Here is a 21,120-nt window from a genome sequence, read left to right as displayed (position 1 = left end):
CTATAAAGCATGAAATCTAACTTTTCAGTCTAAGAAGACTGGGATAGATAAGGAATATGGGACTGCTTTGAAGAGTAATCTGGAGCAGAGGACAGTGCACTGTAGTCCACAAGATCAGGCTGAAATAGTACTTTTATAGCAATGCTCTGCATGGGTAGAGCAATCTTCTGTGGTAACTCCAAGGACACTTGTACTTCTGCTAGATACTTTTGAGGTTAAATTCTACAGTGTTATGTCTGTGTTGAGGAGTTATCTGTCAGTGATAATCTTGAGGTTAAGATGAACCTTTGTCCAAGGAAGAAAAAGCTGTTTCAAACTGGTACACAAGCATGATGAGAACACTTAAGTCAGCATGCAGTAACTGTATTGAAAGCTGTCTCTTTGCTAGAAGTTAGCTGTGTAAAGATTAAGCCATGTTACTGTCTTGAATTTGATGGGCTACTGAAATAATATGTGCAATTTGATTTCTTATCTGTAGTCTTTACTTTAACACACTTAAGCATCCAAAGCTGTATCAGACAACTAAATATTAAGTAGAATATGCAGGGCATGCTTTCACCATGCTTAGTACACAACGTTAGTGAAATCTTAACAGGATTTGTTGGTTGTCATGCTGCAGCTGCTTGTAGTGTTACCAAACTGAGTAGGGAGCTGGGTTAGAATGTGGCTGTTGACCAAATCAGTATTATGCCTATAAATAGGAGGATTCTGTGAAAACGTGGAAGATGTTCACCTTTCCCAAAGGACCACCTATTCTACTTCTGTACTGTGGCTGGCTGTAGCAATCAGAATAGTTTAACAGAAGAAATTTTGTGCATTAAAATGTCAGGGTTAATGATTTTTCAAATGTGTTGTTTCTTTTATGGGTTGTTTTTAATGGTATTTGTTATATTTAGCCATATCCAGAAGATCCAGCAGTGTACAAACCACTCTCCCAGGAAGAGCTGCAAAGGATAAAAAATGAAAAGAAACAGAAACAGAATGAGAGGAAACAGAAGATATCAGAGAACCGCAAACACTTGGCCAGTGTACGGGTTGTACAGAAGAACCTTGTCTTCGTGGTAGGGCTATCTCAGCGCCTAGCAGACCCAGAGGTGAGGGTTCACGCTGGCACATCTTGCTCTTAACTTACTGTTAGGGAACCGCTGTAATACCCTTTTACCCACCCTTGTCTGTCTTCTGATGTGGACACAATGAAGCAGCAGTTAAAAGGCTCACTGCTGCTGAGGCTCCCTTTTCTTAAGGGAACCTGCTCAGCTTCCTTCTCCAGAATAGCCTCAATAAGTGTTTATGTCTTTGCTTTTGGGAGTACAGATGCTCTGTTTTTTGAATGAAATTGTTCTTTGTATTTGTTTAAAAGTGGCTTGTTGTTAAGCTTAAAAATAAGCTTAAGGGTGGGGTTTTTTAGGTATTCCATTTTCCTAGGCTGGATCTGCTGGTACTATAGTGTCATGCATCACCAGTTCTGAAATGGGGGCTTGGTTGGATATAAAGAACAAGTACAAAGTGTAGCAGAAACTTGTAGGGACAGGAGGAGAAAGCTAACACTTGAAGTTTGACTAGGAAGGAGCATAAGGGTGATGTAAATTGAGGGAAAAAAAAAATCAGTAAGAGGAAGACCCAGGAAAGAGTTAGTTTGCTACCCCAAAAAGAAGCTTTTCATTTGAGAAAATGAATTGTGTTTTAAAATGTTTTATTTCCTTCCATGGTTGGCCAGCTGCAGTTGGCTAACGGAGTTTGTACCTTGAATGAGAATATGGAGGGAATGTACAACAGGGTAAGCTAGATGTCTTCAAGACTACTGTGCCCAGTTAAATTCACCTGATGGGACTAAATTGTCTGGAGAAATCTGATACAGGTGGCTGGTGTTGAGGACTAACAGAATATGGGCTGTGTTTTGGTAGACTGGGAAAGAACAGATGTAAAAAGCTGCTTTTAGTGGAAGTGGAAAAAGGGGCAGATGTGAAGGGAAGAGAAACATTAAACTGGTCTGGCTTGTAGCACTTCCATTTTTACAGGAATATAGCAACAAGTAGTTGTGAGCAACTGTCAGCACTGGCTTCATGCAATTACTGAAACATGTATTCAGTTTCCTTGACCACTAAGGGATTTGTGAGTAAGAGAAATAATAACATTACTGTTAGGGGTATTTTAATCTGTTAATTTCACACCAAATACTGGAAGTAATTACAAGTGGGCTTATTGGTGTAGTAAGGGGCAGAGGGGAGTGCTGCTAGGCTAGGTCTGGTGGGTAGCAGTATTCTTGCTGACATGACAGTAGACAATATGTATTTACTGAATAATGCATGTAGCATCAAGATGACCTGATTTACAAGAAACCTGGCCTGGAAGAGAGATGGGCTAAAAAATAAGAGTATTCAAGATAAGTTTTCCAGTTAAGCAGGCAAAACCACCCTGCACAAATAAAGATAATTTGGAAGGGGAGACTGGCTGGTATTTGCTGTTTCTGGAAATAGATCTATGGATCATAATGGAGTACAAGTGGATCCATTTGTGCTGGCATGCTCTTCTGAAAGTTGTGAAGGCTGTGCTGCCATATCTTATCAGGAGTATAATCAGCAAGACATTTGAAGAAGCTCTTCCGATTTACTCAAGGTTGTCAATCTCCTCTGGAATGATGCCTGAGGGTAGGTGTAGGATTTCTCAAGAGGGCATAGATCAAGTGAAGAGCAGTCAGAAGAGACTAGTGACAGACTGGTTGTCTGTACAACCTGCCCTGACATTGATGCTCCTTTGAGAAGGGAGAGAAGGTGGCTAGGTAAAGGAGCTCTTGGATGAGTACAGTTAAACTGTGCTATCCAGTCTTAATATGAAGATGGAGCTGGCAAAACAAATCTTCCTTTTTAACCTCTCAGGTTATTGTCTCAAACTAGAAATAGCCTGAGTTTAACTTCAGTCTGAGTAGTCAGTACTTCTGCACCCCCTTCCATCACGGGGGTAGAAAAAGAAGGGCTTCTGATAACAAGTGTCTCAGATACATTGCCAGTTCCATTGGCACACAGGTAACTGTTACTTAACAGAGTTGCTTAATATGCTGGAGATGTTCCTGCTTTGCACAGGATCAATCCCTAATTGGCATGTTAGTAATAACTGATGTGGAGAAGGGCAAGACAGGAACTTTGCTGTTTTTTTTTTCTTCAGGGATGTTATATTCACTCATTCATTTCAGCATGGTGTTGATTCCAAAATGTCTTTTCTTGCTCCTAGAAAGTGTCATATATTGTCTTTCAGAAGACCAGACTTAACTACAGGAAACTTGAGGCTATCTTGAGTCAATTAGTTTAGTATTTCTCTTTGGAGCGGGGTGAGTCAGGATTCAGTCAGTGTTTTGCTCCTAGCAGTTAATATGTCTGAATGACAGTTTAAGCCTGTTACTTATTTTGAAACTGGAATGAGTGTGATTTGTTGGTTTGGGGGGGGGGGGTCCTCAAATTATAAAATAGATACATACAGAAATGCTTACTGCTGAATGGGATGTATCTTGACAGGGTAGGATTTAGGTAATCTGAGAAAATAATTTTTAACAATACAACATAAAGTGTGGGATATCCCTTGTCTAAGTTCTTTACTGCAATGGCAATGTCCTCTCTATTGCAAATAACCATGTTTATGTTGAGAAACAAATCTACATGTTCTCTCTGTAGAAGAGACCTGTTTTCTATTAGTTGAAGACTTGAGTTGTATAGTTACACAGAAGAATGAGTACAGCCCTGTATGGATTAACTTTCTAGTATATCACTTTAATTCTGTTTTCTTGTAGGTTTTGAAACGACCAGAATATTTTGGGAAGTTTGGTAAAATACATAAAGTTGTCATTAATAACAGCACATCATATGCAGGCTCACAGGTAAGATGGAAGCTTTTGTCATTTTTCTTTTTTCCTTTAGAGAAAATATCTGTGTGCAGAGTCAGTCCAGAGCTCCCTATTTCTGGTTAAGCAGTAGGTTAAAAAAGAAAGTAGAAAATAAATCTATAGAACTGCAAGAATTAATTTACTGAGATGTTGTCCAACCAGATGTGAGATGCGATGTAGAAAGATTAAGAACTGGAAGACAGGGTGAGAAGCAACAATGTGGCATTTATTCACTAATCTGTATTTCAGGGTTAAAATAGCTTTTTTTTTTTTTTTTTAGAACTTTCAAGCAGCATTTTGATGCATTTCTTTTTCTCCATTCTTTAGGTATTGCATCAAAATTTTTATGAATCCTACCATTTTTGCCAATCTTCCTGTTAAAAACATCTAGCCCTAAAAATACCACCTTATGAGAAGAACTGCTAAAAACCATTTTAAGCTTCAGATCTGTATGAAGAGAGATGAAAAAGAATAATAGTGAAATGTTGTGCTTTCTTTCTAGGGTCCAAGTGCCAGTGCATATGTAACCTACATCCGGTCAGAAGATGCTCTCAGAGCCATACAATGCGTCAATAATGTGGTGGTAGACGGCAGAACACTTAAGGTGGTCATATTTTTACATTCTTATGTGTATATGCTAGGGCAGTAGTATTAGTTCATAGTATAAATTTTGTTGTTCGATTCATGGGCATATCCTTACACATAAATGTCCAGTTTAATGGATGTTGAATTTCAACCTGTTTTCCTGGGATTAATCACAGTGTGGAAGTTCACTGAGCTTCCAGCAGGCCATTGTTTTAGGGGGTTAATGGGTAACATCTTAAAAGTTTGAGACAGAGGTGCACCACCTCTCCCTTAGCACAGTGGCTTTTTTGATGTATAGCTTAATAAGTGTGAAAATCTGATTATTTGCCTTTACTAGAGCATTTCTGTAGTCCAAACCTCATACACCTCAAAAGCTCTCTGAGAAATGCAAGGTTTTTTCCTTTCGGTGTCTGTGTAAACAGATTTTCAGACTGACTTAACCAAATTAAGCAGCTATAGAAAATCATCTAGTTAATATTCATTTCCTGACCCTGCTACACAACATTAACCAGTTTCATGTTATACAAACTCATAACTGCTTATTTGGCTTTTTATGAGTGTGAATGTGAATATTTACTAAAGAGTCTTTGGTGCTTATTTAGATGGGATGAAAATAGAAATATATCCTAATTACCTAATCCTTAAGTATATAGATTTCTTATAAATTGACTTACTAGTCCATGTGCACCAAAAAATGCACTATGGTTGAACCTCAAATTATGGGAAGGAATCTTCTTTGCAAATACAGCTTTTTTTCTTATACTGTAAAAGGCATTCTTAATCTCCAGTACTTTAGTGATGTGTGGGTTTTGTTGTGTTGTTTTTTTCTTCAGGCATCATTAGGTACAACAAAATACTGCAGTTATTTTCTAAAAAACATGCAGTGTCCAAAACCGGACTGCATGTATCTACATGAGCTGGGAGATGAAGCAGCCAGTTTCACAAAAGAGGAAATGCAGGTAAGTAATGAATGGGAAACACAGAAAATGTGGCATGTATGTGTTTTATTGTATGTAATTCAGTCTAATGTGTGTATAATGTAGCCATTTGCTCAGTGTTGCATTAAAGCAGCATTTTGAATTTGATTAACCAGTTGGATATTGAAAGTGAGCAATTAGTTAAAATTCTTCACTGCATGCTGATTTTAAAGGCTGAGAAGTCTACTGAGGTGTTCTTTAGCCAAAAAGCTGGAGGTGAACTCTTTCAGGAATTCAAATGACTTTGGGTTAGTTAGTTGCCCTTTGCTTATAGCAGTGCAAGGTAACACACTATTTTATGGTTTTGTCGAAAAAAGTTAGTGCAGATCTGGGTCTTCCAGTAGGTTTTGTGTGTGTGAACAGTTATCATGGCTTAACTATAGTACCGTGATTTGACCACACTATCTGAATTTTGATACCTGTTTTAGCCTGTGAAGGGTATATAAATGGTTTGGGAATAAACCAGTGAGGGTAACTAATACATAAATGACGATGTGGGGTTTTTGGTAACTATCAGAATGCTTGTTATCTAGGGTAGGAAGGAACTAAGTAACTTTACTATCCCAAAGGTGGTATATTCTGGGATCTTTTGTGCTGGGGTCTGTCCCTCCACATGAAGTATCATGAAGTTTTTAAACTCAGTCTTAGGTATGCCAGACTTGTATCCATGCTGTAATTTTTGCATGCAGTCTCTCCATGAATTGGGCTGTCCACAGCCCTAGTGCTGGTGCAGAAATAAGTAGATTTTATTCCAGGTCTTAGACTGATGTAAGCCAGCTAATAAGGAAGAACCTCAATATCTATTAAACACTTTATCCACAAGTTAGCAGTTATTTCTCAGCCACGTTTCGATGAAGTAAAAAAATACCCTCCTGCCTCAGACAAATAGTCACAGATAATGGCAATAGGAGGTAAAATTCAAGGAGAACTTGCAAACTGGGCCACCTTTCCTGTTCATTTCCATGTATTTCTCCAACCATCTGGATCTGTTTTTTTATACATGTTTGAGGGTATATTCATCTGGACTTTTTAGCTTTTTATATTGCTGTCAGCTATGAATTTATTTAATCCATTTTGAACCTGCTCATACTGTCAACCCTATAGTCCTTTGTGGTTGCAAGCCCCAGAAGTTCACCAGCTGTTTAGTAAACTCGTTTCTTTTGCCTGTATTAAGTTGATCTCCAATTAATTTTGTCAAATGTCCTCTGATTTTAGCTTTATAATACATGGTGAAAGCAGAATCCTTATTCATTTTATCCATTGCTTTTGTGATGATGTAAGACTTCATCTTACCTGTCTCGACAGTGTCTCCAAATTCTGAGCTTTTAAACTTCATTGTAAGAGTTCTTTTTCTGTGATAAGTTTTGTTGCCCTTCTCTATCATTTAACTGTGTCCTTTGAGATACAGAAGTTGGATGCACCATACTCATTATGAGGAGGCAGGCTTCAATGTTTTGTGTGGCACTTAGGTGTCACCTTTTTGCCTGTTTACCAAGTTCTCTGGGTTTCTTTTGGAGTTACTCATTATCAGCGTGGCAGTTTACTACTGAAAGAGCTTGGTATTATAAGCAAAGAACCTGCTCTTTCCCCCCTCCTCATGCCAATGATATTGCACAAAACTGATGCCAGTCATCAGTCTCTATCAGTTGCTTCTGCACCCTAAAAGTAACCAGTAAGTCTTACCTTTCTGTCTTTGAACCAGCTTCAGTTCATACAAGAACCTTTTCCCTATCCCAGGGCAGCTTTGTAAAGAACTTCTGATATGAAACCCTATCAAGATGTCTGGGACTTTCTGGTTTGGTTTTTTGTTTTGTTTTATTTTTTTTAATATTATGGAACCTCCTTATGCTTGTTGACGCTATCATAAAATTCCATCATGTCAGTGACGTAGGATTGCCCTTAACAGATGTTCAGAGTCACTCCCAGAAGATTGTGTTTATTCATGAACATTTTTTTTTCTTAGGATAGCTTAGGAGGGATGGAGGTTGAACTTTAACAGTCTTTAGTTCACTGGATTTCTACAGCCCTTTTTTTAGAAAGCAGTGGCAGGCTGTCAGTCCTCTGCCCTAACTGTGAGTTAAAATTGATAAGCTAAATGCCTTGGCCAGGAACTCAATTTCATATATGAGTTCCTTCAGAAATTTTGAGTAGATTATACTTGATTTTAGTGACTTAAATGAATCTTCCTTTCCCATTCCTTATTACATTCCTTTAAACTTTCTTGATTTCTTATTGCTTTCTTGGAAATTACTAGAAACTAGACTACTATTGATTGGTGCATAGAGTTTTCAGCGCACCAGCTTACTGGAGTTTGGGTTCGTGTCAGTGAATTTACAGGTCCATTTAATGAGATTGGACGCTCATTGTCACAGACTTTGAATATTTTTAAAAATAGAGAATCAGTGGATGAATTTACATTCTAGGATTAAGAATTGCTAATTGAGCTAATTGTGATAAACTGAAAGGAACTGGTAGAAAAGTAAAGTTGGGAGTTCAGGTAAAGCAGGTTGGAGAGGCTTTTTGAGCTCTTGAATTTCTCGTTAGAAATCATGATTACTGCAAGCTGCTGTGTAAGATTTTAATCTAGTTTCTTTTGTTACCTTTAAATCACAGGTAAGTGAGCTTAGCTCTGGCCTGATGTTCCTTGTCATCAAGTTCAGTGGTTTTTGCCACTCTTACCTTGAGCAAGATAAGATACCCAGGGAGGTCTCTTACTCAGCTACATGCTGTTTGCAGTGCGGATCTGTGCATCCTAGCTAGTTGCTTATGTTCTATTCATAGAGGATGGCAAACAAATTTCCAGGGTGCAGTATATCTAACAGTGTGTTTTCAGGTGAATACAATTTTTCTATTGTGGGTAGCGGTTTCAGTATAGACACTAGTGAAGTTGGGTAAGATGATGCCTACACCACGTTTCGGTGTCTGGTTTTAAGGGTTCTGCAGGTTGACTACCTGGAGAAAGACAAATTCAGAATCAACCAGTAATGGAGAACTGGCAAATTATGTAGCAAAAAAGCTGTTCATGGTGTTTGGCTGACTTGGAGGATTCACATTAATTGAATCTTTCAGCAGTGCTATTTTTTGAAATATGTCAAATATTCCTGCTTAATTTTATATACAGAAAGTGATAATTTTCTTTTAGGTTATAACATTTTTACTATGATGTCCACACTGCCTGTGCATCAGTTGCATTACAAATGCTAATTTTTAGGTGTGCAAGTTGTGTGAAAGCTTTTAAATCAATAGAGAAGATGTGAGAGGTACATGTGTTCCAGATTCAGAATGCCTGACCATAAATCTTAGCACTTCTTTCCTCTGCTGAAGGACATCTCTTAGTATGTGGAAACTCTAGATAATATTGACTATTTCATAAAATTCACTGTTCCATTTTGCATCTTTATTTGACTCATTACAATAATTAACTTGCAAATAGTAATGCTTATCTTGAATTTGTTTCAGATGTCATTTTAAATGTTAGGGGGGGTGTATACTGCTGGTTTTAAGTATAAAATGTTATAGATATGATACACTGTTAAAAATACATCCTTCACTCACCAGATTCAATATTCTGGAGTTGGATTGGACCTCTTCATTTTCTGAAAGCAAGGAATTGTTCTCAATTAGTTCAGCTAACTGAAAACCTGCAATGTTCTTTTTATTAAAAAGGATTTATCTGCTATTGCTTGGACAATGCTCCTTGTCATGTGATAGTTAACACTCAGACCACCTGTTTTTATTAAGCTAATGTAAAATAATTTCCATTTTGGAGCTTTCAGTTTAAAAGAGGTTCTCTTTACTCCTTGTCTCCTGAAAAGTATGGTTGGTACATTAAATGCGGGCTAACTTGGAGATGTAGCTGTTGCGATTTAGAAGGTGTATTGTGGAGCTCTTGCTTAGAACTTGAAGAGCAAGTTCTAATAAGGCTGTGACTATTTTTCTGCTTTTGAAGTCTCCAAAAATTATCAATTGGTATATACATCCAAGTGCTTATAGGCAAGTTTTAGATTCATTGAGATCATGTCTGTGCTGTGATTAGGTACTCTTTTGAGTTTGTCAGGTCTGACCTGTTGTTAAAGCTCAATTGCTAAGCTTTGGGACATACATTTATTATATTAAAAGTATGTTTTAATATCTATGTATAACCAGTGTTCATTCATTGTGAGTTTCTCTTTCTTTAGGCGGGTAAGCATCAAGAATATGAACAGAAACTACTGCAAGAATTATACAAATTAAACCCCAACTTTCTCCAATTATCTACGGGTACAGTTGACAAGAACAAGAACAAAGTGACAGCACTGCAGAGGTATGATGCGTAAGTACTGATGCTGGAATGCCTGGCTATGCTTTCTGTCTGGCTATTCCCAAGGAAAACTTTCTTATTCCTGTTGCATCCCCTGAATTGCCTGTTGCTTTTAATGTCTGTTACATGATAAACTCTGATACTGGTTTTCTCTGTGCAGACACATTTACACCACTGATACAAAGTGAGTCTTACTTAGTAAAGAAATAGAGTTTTGCTGCATGTATTTGGGTCTCTAGTTTAGAAAAAGGTATTGTTACTCTGAAAGAAGACCTTGCATTTTATATTTGCATAAACACAGAATTATTTATTGAAGACTAGGTGTCAGCTTTTTTGGTATGGTGTCATGATGAATGTGGTCTGTACTTTCACAACTGAGGCCTTATAGTCTTGATAGGCGTTTCTTTTGTGTTCTAAATAATAATTTTGAGAGTAAAATCTTTTGTGTTAGTATTTACTAGATGTGAACAAAAGATTTCTTGCTTTCATCAAGTAAACTTAAATGATCTATATTTCACTGTGTTGTAGATATCACTGCTTGCAAGCAGTGTGTTCAGTAGTTTGTTCAGTAAGTTATTGAGAAGATTTCTGACCATGAGTACATACATAGTCATGCAAAGATAAATGAAAGCCTGAAGTCATCAGTCCTTATGTGAATTATCCACTCAAATCTCGTATTTAAGACAAAGAAATAAAACCTCTAACTTTCCCCACTCCTTTTTGTAGGGTTTTCATTATGAGATGGACGAGAGTGGAACATAAAAGTTAGATTGCACTTGTATGCATCTTGGCCTTGCAGTCAGGGGTTGTGTTGTGGGCCTGTTTGTCTGCTGCTGATTTTTTCAGGCAATTACTTGGCATTGCAGCATCACCATACAACAGTTTAAGCAAGAGAGTGAGTGCTGCATCTAAAATATTGATAATAGAGTTTGAGTAAGCAGAATATAATTCTGAGAACTGATCGCCCAGCTGGTGTACTGGGATTATTTTCTCTACCTTGTGGAGGAAGTGTCAGTATGCTCTTTCACTGCAAGCAGTTGGGACCTGTGGTTGGACCTCTTTGTAAGGACTGTGCTGTTGCTTATTTCTTGGGCACTGGTTCAATATTAACTTGAAAGCTAGAGTGCAGTGAGTAAAGCAAATACACCAATTCCTGCATTTGGGTGTTGATTATTTTTTGTTCGAAGTCTAAACTAACCTTAATTTGAAACCTAATTAGATCCCAGTAAAACTTGATGAAAAAATGCTCTATCAAACTGCAGCAAACTTTTGAGCATTCAGAAAGCAATTATGAATTGGAGCTTGGCCAGTCTGTGGTGCTAACATTTTGGCACTTGTGGAAAAAAGAGCATGGTATTCTAAAGGCAACAAGTGGTCTGGAGTTAATTTCTCTTGTCAGCTGAAAACCATCATCACAGCAGAGTCTGTTCTTTGCTAAGGGCTAGGCACTACCTTTTGGGTTGCAAAGTGAATTTCTTATAGCTGGGATTTTGAAATGTTTCTCCAAGTCCCATTTCATCAGTACTAAATGTTGCTTGTGAGCTGGTAAATGTGTTGCTCTCCTTCTAACCAGTTGGGTTCTTGGTTTTACCCGATTCATTGATAGGATATTAATATTTCTGGCAGTTTACCAGAGCCTCTGACAATTTTGTTGTTCTTGTGTTTCTGGGGTGCAAGTTTCACTCTGGAACTGAATAGCAGTGAAGCTCCACATAGTAGATGTTTAATTATAAATATCCAGTAGTGGAAAAATAGTTCTTTAAACTGTGATAAATGCTTTTTCACATTTGTGTTCTAATTTGAAAAGTCCTACTCACAGAGCTTTTGTTCTTGCTGCTGAAGGCAAATGTTAAAATCCTCCAGTGCCACTTTGTGTATGTGGGCCCTCAGCTCTTGGTATGTCACTTGATAGTTATGGTGACTGCATTCTCTTACAATTAGAGGTATATTCCACATTCAAAACAGGCCAAGTTCTTTTTTCTTTTCTTTCCTGCTGACCTTTTCCTAAAGAACTTAAATGAATGCTTTCTTATGCTGCAAGTGGAAACACTTGTTAAACATTTGCTGGTCTCTTAAAGAATGGCCCTTTAGAAACATGCACATTTGAACTTAACTAAAGCAACAAGAAAATCCCACATGCACAAAAACCAACCCCAAAACATAAATCAGCTTCTTTACCTTTCTCTTTAGATGTAAAGCTGACTTGTGTGACATTTTTTGTAAGGGTGAGAATATAAAATGACTGACATTGGACTGGTGATGATGCACCTTCGTCAGCATCTGATGATACTGATGCATCTTGGTCAGTATCTGATTGACTTGTACACATCTGAAACAAGGTAAAAGATAGCAAAGCAGAGATATGATCTGTAAATCAGGTCATGGCTCACATCTGTGTTCATATTGCACAGGTGTATGGGGGAAATATGGAGGTAGAATAGCAAGTCTTACAAAACTGAGATTTGAGGGTCATACTGATTTTTATTTGACCAGGAGTAGGAAACACTTGTGCTGCTGTAAGCAGCCATAAGAATGTCCAGATTCTGACTGAGAACTTAATAAACTGACCTAGAGATGTAGAGTAAATGTTGGACTGTGTAAGAAAAACTTTCACATGGATGAACATATCTGAACATACAGGTTTAAAAAAACTTTTTTTGAAGCTTGTGTCTTGTGGACACACCTCTTGGACACTAAGAACAGCATCCTAATTGAAGCAAATGAAAAGCTAAAGTTATGGAAAATGCTAAGGCAAATATGTTGTGGTAAGATTGTAGGGTTAGTGGATGATGTTGTATTTGAATGCATTCCATTATAGATGATACTCGAACTTCGATTTGTATAAAATGTAACTATTTTCAGTAAAAACTCTGGCTTTGAGTCTGCTCTTGAACAACTTTTGGATCTAATGTGCATTCTGAAACGAAGGTTTATGTTACTTTATAAAAGGGACCTAGTTATGGCTTTAAACTAGAAATGAAGAGACCAGTAACCTGAACAGTGTGGTGGTCTGACTGATCTCATGGTCTGTTAGTAACGCTTTGGACTCCTGTGAAGGCCTAAACTTCATCTGTTGGGACCAGGATTGAAAGGGCCTGGAATATAAAACACTTATTTTAAAAACTTACAAATACATATGGGATAAAGCACATAATCCTAAATGAGTTATGTGTAGGTCTGGATACTTGAAGCTGTTGGTGTTTTTTTTGTTTTGGTTTTTTATTATTTTTTTCCTCTCCCCCAAATGGAGAAGTCTAAGCTTCATCATTGGCAGAGCAATTATCTATTCAATGAAGAAAACAATTCCCCAGAGTTTTCTCTCTACCCTCCCTTCCCCACTAATTCTTTTTTTAAGTCATCACCATTTAAAACCTGAGAAATAATACCCAGATAAATCTATTCCTGTGGATTGCTGGCACAAGGATTCATTTCCCCAGTGCTTACAATTTTAAAAACACTTTCTTCATAACTTGAACTCTTCTTTTTTTTTCTTTTTTTTTTTTTTTTTTTTACTCTTGCCTTTTTCCAGACCCAACAGTAATAACAAAGATGCCTGGCCATCATTACAGAGTTCAAGTAAATCAGCCAACGGTTTAACAATGGAACACAGGAAAACGCCTCCTATATTAGAAAATGGCACAGACCCAGAACACATGACTCCAGATGGTGCAGACTCAGATTTCGGGTAATTGTGCTGCCTTTTATACTTCAGATAGCTTGCTTTCTCTCTCACTGATTGGTGTGGAGGGAATGATTCTCCAGTCTCCCTGGTTGGAGAGTTGGATTCAAATCCTGATCAGGTCACACAAAGCTGGGCTTAGCCTACCCTCTGTCAAAAAGACAGACTGGCAGATTGTGCAGGAGAATCCTGCCGTGAAGTTTAAAGTGATGGTACAGGTGAGGGATGAGGGGAGCTGGACAACCAGGGGATCAACAGCTGCATGGTCCCAGCCAGAGCTGAACCCTCAATTTCTATACAGAAGATTCCACAGAAGTTAACATCCTAGTTCCTGTACACTAGGAGGCTGGTCACTTGGAAAAGCTTCAACAGAAGGAAGCTAAATGCTAGGGCAGAGTATCTGTTACCCCTTTACAGTGGTGTGTTCCAGAAACACCAGTTCAGAGGCCAGGGGTCCCTGATTATCATGCAGTAACAGGAGCAAGAGGGCCAGCAGATCCAGCTGAGGCTCTGTGCAGAGGAAGTAATTCATCTGCTTGCAATAACGTCCTTATTGCCAATCAACACTTTTTTCTCTTATGGTGCCCTTCTTGACTACAACTGGTGTCTTTTTTTCCATCATAAGCATTGCTTGTGGTTCCAGTGATAGTCTGTAGTCATGATGGTTTGTGGGTTGTTTTTTTTATGAATCCCCTTAGGTAATGTCAGTTGAGCTCATTCAAAGCTTGGATGGGAAAATAACACAGTAAACCAAATATTTCATGAGGTGATGTTGCTGATTTAAGTAGCTGATCTTTATATTAAATCAGTATTGAACTGATGGCTTAACATTGTGAGTGCTTTTAAGTGGTACATTCTTGTTAGGCTTAATAGCGGTCACATTGAGGTGTGCTCAGAAATCTTGTGGTTGCATCTCAGTAGTGACATACAGCTTCTCTACAGTCAGAAAGACTGTGTAATAAAGAGTCTGCAGGAAACTTTTGCACTATAGGTGTTCAGAAACCACTAACTCAAGGCAGTTTGTTCCAAATGGAAGAACTGTGTTCATATTGTTTGACCACTGAGCAGAAGGTGTTTGTTAATCTTCACTGGAGTAATGTTTGTTTGCAAGTACATTCCTCTGATTTTTTTTTTTTCTCTTACAAAATACTGAAGCTTCAGTTATCTTTGAGATACAGATTTCAGTTTTCTTTGCACAAAAAACTTTTCATTGGTAGATTACTCTCACACAGTTTCTATTGACTCTAGTTATTCTGGAATGAGGAGAACAAATACGGAGGGAAGCAATCCTACAAAAATTTGACCTTGATATGTGACTCTATGCAGAATTTAAACCTTGTAGTAACACAGGATATTTCAAAACAAGGTTTAGCTAGAATCTGAAGTCTGCACCCAGTTAAAGTAATTTGTCTTGTGCTAACATATTATGCGTGTGATTTGACTTGTATCACATTCTGGACTCTTAATGGAACTGAATTTCATGTTCTTCTGGTCCTTGTTTGTAGGACCAGTGTTTTGGGCTGTGCAACCTGATGCTTGTGCATCTTCTCTTATGGGTAGATAAAAATTAAGTATCTTGAAGTCCTAAAGCAAAAATAATCTGAACTTGAACTAATGCTGTTTCCTTAATGTGGTATTTAGCATAATTAAGGCAACTCACAGATGCCTGTCAGAATCTTGAATCCTGTGATGTGCCATTTCAGCTGACTCACGTTAATTACCAGTAAATAGCTTTCTGAGGTGGTTTTCTGCTGTATCTTATCTTTTACTCTCTTTATGCTTGTTGGCAGGTTTTTAGGTTATATCTTTCTTGTTTTTTCCCCTTCTGTCATTGCAAAACTCAGTTTTCTAACTTTGTAGCTAACTTCTGCTAGCTGAAGCTTGTAAGTGTGGTGGAAAGTTTAATATGCCACTAGGACTAAATAGTTAATTTAATCTTTAATCTCTCCCCGGATTTATTTAGGATTTATGGGAACTGAAAACTTAAGTATTTGGAGAACAAGTATGTTCCCAGGTTTCTTGCCAATAGTAGCATAGATGGAATGGACTACTACAGAATATTGTCATAGTGCAAGAGTCCTGCATTTTTGTATGGTGTGGACATGTTTAAAACTTTCCTTTTGTTCCTTAACAGGGCAGTCAACAAGCAGAGTGGAGAGTGGTGGGAAGAAGTATTAGAGTATATAGCAAATAATTGGATTGCTTATGATTTAAAAAAAAGCCACAACAAAATGCTCCCATAAATAAGGGGACTTTTTTTCCTTCTTAACTTCTTCTAATTCATTTCACTTTGTCTTTTGTTGTGAAAAGCCTCAAAATAAAGCAAATGTTGCTTTTCATGTTTAATACTAGAGTTGACTTATTGTCTTTTTTCCCTCCCACTTCTGCAGCCCTATCGACAAACCTTCAGACTCCCTCAGTATAGGAAATGGTGAAAGCTCTCAGCAGGTAAGACACAAAGATAAATGCTGTGAAAGTAAGAATAGAGTTTCAGGGCCCAATGCATCTTGCAGTTGAAGAAGCAAGTACTTTATGAAGTGTGTAACAATTTTAAACAAAACTCAAAAATGCTAAGTTCATTTTTATGTTTGTACTAAGCTATATATTAACTCACCTAATTGCAGCCAAAAGTTTTGAGGAAATTTTCCAACTGCATTAGTGAAGAATAGTTTCTGTATAAACACTGATGTCCTAATTGTTTCTCTTCCTCTCTTACTTGTAGATAACAAACAGCGACACACCTTCACCCCCGCCTGGTTTAACAAAACCCAATCCAGTAATACCCATCAGTTCATCTAATCACAGTGCACGGTCCCCTTTTGAAGGGGCCGTAACAGAATCACAGTCGCTCTTCTCTGACAACTTTCGGCACCCTAACCCCATCCCTAGTGGGCTTCCTCCGTTCCCCAGCTCTCCACAGACTTCAAATGACTGGCCCACAGCACCAGAACCACAGAGCCTCTTCACATCAGGTATGTATGAACTAAAAACTCTAGGACTTGCTCTAGAGTGGCTTTTTTTCCGCCTTGACAAATGATTAAACTTTGTCACTTAATGACAAATGAATTGCAGTGACATAATACAGAGTTTTCCATCTGCATGCCTGAATTATCAGAGTGCTTATCATGGTTTTTTGTAGCCATGTGCTTGTCTAAATAATAGGATGTGACATGTGCTTTAAATATTTAATGTTACAGGTTTTTATTGAGAGTGGGGAAAAAATATGTGGTATCAGTATATACTGATGTCATTCATTATCTGTTAGAATCTATAATTCCAATATTAGAAGCGGTTGAGTAGAATTCAGAATCTTCTTTTGTATCCTGCATAGTTACCTGAAGGTGCCTAATCTTCTTCTGAAATGAGATTATATATATTCAGAAAAGATAAAAATCTGGTTAATTGCATCAGCTGAGAGATACCCGTATTTCCCAGGTATTTTCCTATGAATGAAACATTTGTTTAGGTGTGTTTTTATAGTCTTGGGAATGGTTAATAGTATTCAAGAGCTCACAAATTATAAATCTGAGAGCACTGCTAGAAATATAAATTAAACAGTATCAGTAATAAATAGAATACAAATTATACTTGAGGACACAGTTTGTTTACTTAGTGATTAAACTCCTTTTCATGTTTATCTGACTTCTGGATGTTATAATCCCATTTGTAAACAATATTTATTACCGAGGAAATTACCTGCTGCTAAGGTGAGAGACAACTTCCAGGTGGTAGAGATCGTTTGTTTCATAACTAATATGAAATGTATGGTTCTACTTAAATAAGAATACAAAGGACACACTTGTGTCGGTCTAGAAAGTTAGTTTATCTATTGACACAGATTTTTAGAATGAAAGTGAAGTGTAGATTTGTTTTCTAAGAGGATACTGAGCATAATTTAACTGCTTGAAGCAGCAGACCAGGCTTCCTACCAGCAGAGGGAGTTAACGCTGTCAGTGTTAGTACCTTGTACTCATCAGCTTGCATTACCACAGTTATGAGGAAAAACACTGTGAACCTAGACCCAGCATTCACTGAAATTGAATAGGAAACTTAAACAGTTTAATGAAATGAAGTACTGATTGCAAATGCAGGGAAATTTGGATAAACCCTTTTTTCTTAAACTGCCACAAAACATTTAATGCTCTGTTGTAATCCAATTCCTTATTTCCTTTTGTTTTATCAAGGTGTCTACTCAGTTTGGCTTACCTTTCTTGATAATAGTAGAGTGTGGGAGTTTTGTTTTGTTTAACCACTGCTCAGAGGTTCCCTCTTTGAGAGGCAACATCTCCTCCCTGCCTTTCTTGCACAGCAGAGTTGAAGCACTGCATTAATACTAAAAGCAAAATACTGAACTGCACCTTATTTAAATTCTGCTGGGTAAAAATTCCAAATAGTATGAGTGTGAAGAATGTTCTAAGCAAGTGTTTATTGGTCTCTTTCTAGTTGGCACTATTCAGAAACCCGGAGGCTGAAATTTTTGTATGGATAAACACATACTAATTCTTGTTCCAAATCCTGTTTCTCTCTTCTGACAGAAACTATACCAGTATCCTCCTCCACAGACTGGCAAGCGGCTTTTGGGTTTGGTTCCTCCAAACAGCAAGAGGACGACCTAGGGTTTGACCCTTTCGATATCACCCGCAAAGCCTTAGCAGACCTGATTGAGAAGGAACTGTCAGTCCAAGACCAACCTTCCCTCTCGCCCACATCTCTTCAGAACCCTACCCCACACACTACAACTGCCAAAGGGCCAGGCTCTGGATTCCTGCATCCTGCTGCACCCACAAATGCCAACTCTCTCAGTAGCACCTTTCCAGTCATGCCACAGAGGTTCCCACAGTTTCAACAGCATCGAGCAGTTTACAACTCCTTCAGTTTTCCAGGCCAAGCAGCTCGCTATCCTTGGATGGCCTTCCCCCGCAACAACATCATGCACTTGAACCACACAGCAAATCCCACCTCAAATAGTAATTTCTTGGACTTGAATCTCCCACAACACAGCACAGGTCTGGGAGGGATCCCTATATCAGGTAGGTGAATTGGGACAGATGCGAATATGACTTGATTCATGCTTTCAGCTTCTCTGAGTCAGGAGAGGAAAAGGGAATAAGCTACAGGTGGTAGAGTGGAATCTCTTGACTGTCATACTACTAATGAACAGAGGGAGGAATATTGTTTTAAATAGGCCCTTTATGTTTTTTTAAAAAATGTATCTGGATATTTAGCCTTGCAATACTGAGCTTTATAAGGAAGGTGGAGTATTCTGTGCCCGCTTAATTTTGTGCCACAGCAGATTGGTATTTTGATTCTTCAGTCGTGCCAGACTGGTTCTCACTTAAAAGTAGGCCCTGGAAGCTCATTGCAACTTCCACATCAACCAGTGTGCAGGTGCTGACCAGAGTTCTTAAAATTGTGCAACAAATTATGTTGGTAACTTGTGCCAGATGTCTTGGCTGGATTGTTCCCTCGTGCTCATAACCAAATGGCTCCACAAGAAAACATTCAGCGCTGTTCATTTCTGCACTTCACATGGCCTTAATATTATGTGAGTCTGTAGCCAAATGGATGCTTGCAACATGTGTAAGAGGATTCCTCCTTTTAGCTGAAGGTTGTGATATTGGAGGAAAATAAAGGTGCAGTTCAGGCTGCCCTGCATGGGTTGATAGGAGCATGCAGCACACATTACAACTAAGGAACTAATTGTAACACTACTTTTCTTGATTCAGAAATAATTTCTGGAGTTTGAAGTCTTTCCATGCTTCTGATTTAGCTTGTCCCAAAAACATTCCCTTTTCCTAACAGGGGAAAAGATTGTATTAAGTGTATAATGAACTGCATGTGGAAAGTCTCTATAAGCTCTTTGTAACCTTGAGATGGAGGGAAAACTACTTGAGATGTTGCCAGGGTTATTATATTTTCATGGATTTTGACAAGTACTATCTATACTATCAGAAAGTGACCTAGAAAAAGTCACTGTATGTTTTTGATGCTCTAGTACAAGAACTAATTATGCTTGTTACTTCTGTGCTTTGTCCTCTTTGAAGGCTTGTTGAAGCTGCAGTAGGGTCCTTGGGCTGATTCAAAGTATAAATGCTTGGTCCAGATTACAAATTCAAGTTAGTCTAAAACTCTTTATACTGGCAGCAGCGAAGGTTTTTTTAGACCAAAATTACTGATACTGGCTACACTGAAGTGGAGAAAACTTATTTACATGCAGTCAAAACTACAGGTTCTCTGGCACTGCAAATTGTTGTTCGCCTTCCCCTGAACTACATAGAGCTTGCAGGAATGTTGCAAGACATCCAGTTTCAACTTTACTGCACAGTTTTAAAAATAGCTAGATTAAGGGGCCATTAGCAAGACTTATCTTCTGGACTAGGGGAACCAGAAAAATCCTGTAGTGTTGAAAAATATGTTTGTAGTGCAGGTTGATTCTGGGTTTATGAAAGCACTTCTTGAGTTGCATTATTTTAATTGCCTTTGGCAGTTTGAAAGTGGACCTCTTTGTGTTTGTAGAAGACTCATAGATCTTTGGTAGGACTCCTGAAGAGTCTGTTGTGTGGTGGTGGTGGTTGCACAGTCCATGCCATGTACTTCCCCCATATGTTTTCAGGCAATGGAATCTGTATTTCAGTATATCCTTTTTTGTATGCAGTTGCTAGAACCAATTAATCTCAAAATATTTTTGGCAGATTCAGTGCTAAAACCGGAAGATAAACATCTGCTGTAGTCTCTGTGGAAAGTTCCTTTGAGTTGGTCTTAATCTCCTGTTACAGAAAATATTGTTAATTGCCTGGCTGACAATTAGATAGCAGCAGTAGTTGCAGTGCAAACACTTTTCAGCTGATCTGCATGTCAGCTTTGATATATCTTAAAAAAGGATCATGTGCACAAACACAGATTACTCCTTTTTCTTTTCCTGTCATCAGAAATCAGTGAAGTCTCAGTTCTGGTTTTGTTTGCTGGGTTATGGATTTGTAGTAGTTGTATGGTATTTAGTGCCTGGGGTTTTCTGTAGTGATCTAACTGATTCAGAAGTACAAATAGTTAGAAAGTCAGGAGATGCCCTCATACCTCTTTTTGTATGCTGACTTAATAATTGTTTCCACTTCACTGATTATTCTGTCTCCTGAAGTCCATATCTAGTGTACAGGTCTCAATAAATTCCTTTTAGATGCTTTTAAAATAATAATTTCTGTTCTCCATGCTTGTTCTTAATCCATCAGAAGCAGGTGTGTAACTACAGAATTTTCTGAGGTTCTTCATTTGGTGTACAGATAACAGCTGTCTGGTGGGGCTGGGGAGGAAAGTGATGTGCAAGGACAGAGAAGCCATGTTGATAGGGCTTCATTTCACAGTGCTTTATAACGGACTCTGACCTGCTAGAAAGGCTGTCCATATCATAACAGCCATTCAGCAGCATGGAGAGAATAGCTTTAGGATACCTGAAGCTCCTGGTTGTTAGCTTTTGTTAATCACCATGTTTTCTAGACCACCTGACCTCAGCTGTTTCAGATGTAACAGCAAAAGAAACCTAGTGCAGATCTAACATCAGGTTCTCCCTTCTAGCACAGGCCCTCAACTGCTGTCAAAGTTACATGATTCCTAAGGTCTTTAATCACCATTTTTACAGGTCTGTAAATTCCAAAAGCAGATAATCACTGGTCCAGTATTAAAAAAAAAAAACAAAACAAAACCACAAAAC

General features: G+C 38.1%; 1 protein-coding gene across 4 annotated transcripts in view; it reads left to right on the top strand.

Annotated features, from left to right (window-relative positions):
- Positions 1-21,120, top strand: part of CNOT4 (CCR4-NOT transcription complex subunit 4) — a gene marked incomplete at its 5' end in the record, with an annotated part of 43,061 nt that overhangs the window by 6,313 nt on the left and 15,628 nt on the right. For 2 of the 4 annotated variants that reach the window (XM_084279654.1, XM_084279652.1), the window contains 8 exons: positions 897-1,094; positions 3,782-3,868; positions 4,377-4,478; positions 5,293-5,418; positions 9,615-9,739; positions 15,806-15,863; positions 16,138-16,387; positions 17,951-18,445. In XM_084279654.1, coding sequence (XP_084135780.1) covers positions 897-1,094; positions 3,782-3,868; positions 4,377-4,478; positions 5,293-5,418; positions 9,615-9,739; positions 15,806-15,863; positions 16,138-16,387; positions 17,951-18,445 — 1,441 coding nt within the window. Of the gene's footprint in view, positions 1-896; positions 1,095-3,781; positions 3,869-4,376; positions 4,479-5,292; positions 5,419-9,614; positions 9,749-15,805; positions 15,864-16,137; positions 16,388-17,950; positions 18,446-21,120 lie in introns of all 4 variants that reach the window. The other 2 variants (XM_084279653.1, XM_084279651.1) reach the window with 1 other exon arrangement.

The sequence above is a fragment of the Gallinula chloropus genome (genome assembly GCF_964237585.1).
Source record: "Gallinula chloropus genome assembly, chromosome: 1".
Taxonomy (NCBI): domain Eukaryota; kingdom Metazoa; phylum Chordata; class Aves; order Gruiformes; family Rallidae; genus Gallinula; species Gallinula chloropus.
Note: the sequence above shows the minus strand (reverse complement) of the source record. Positions and strands in the feature narration are given on the sequence as shown.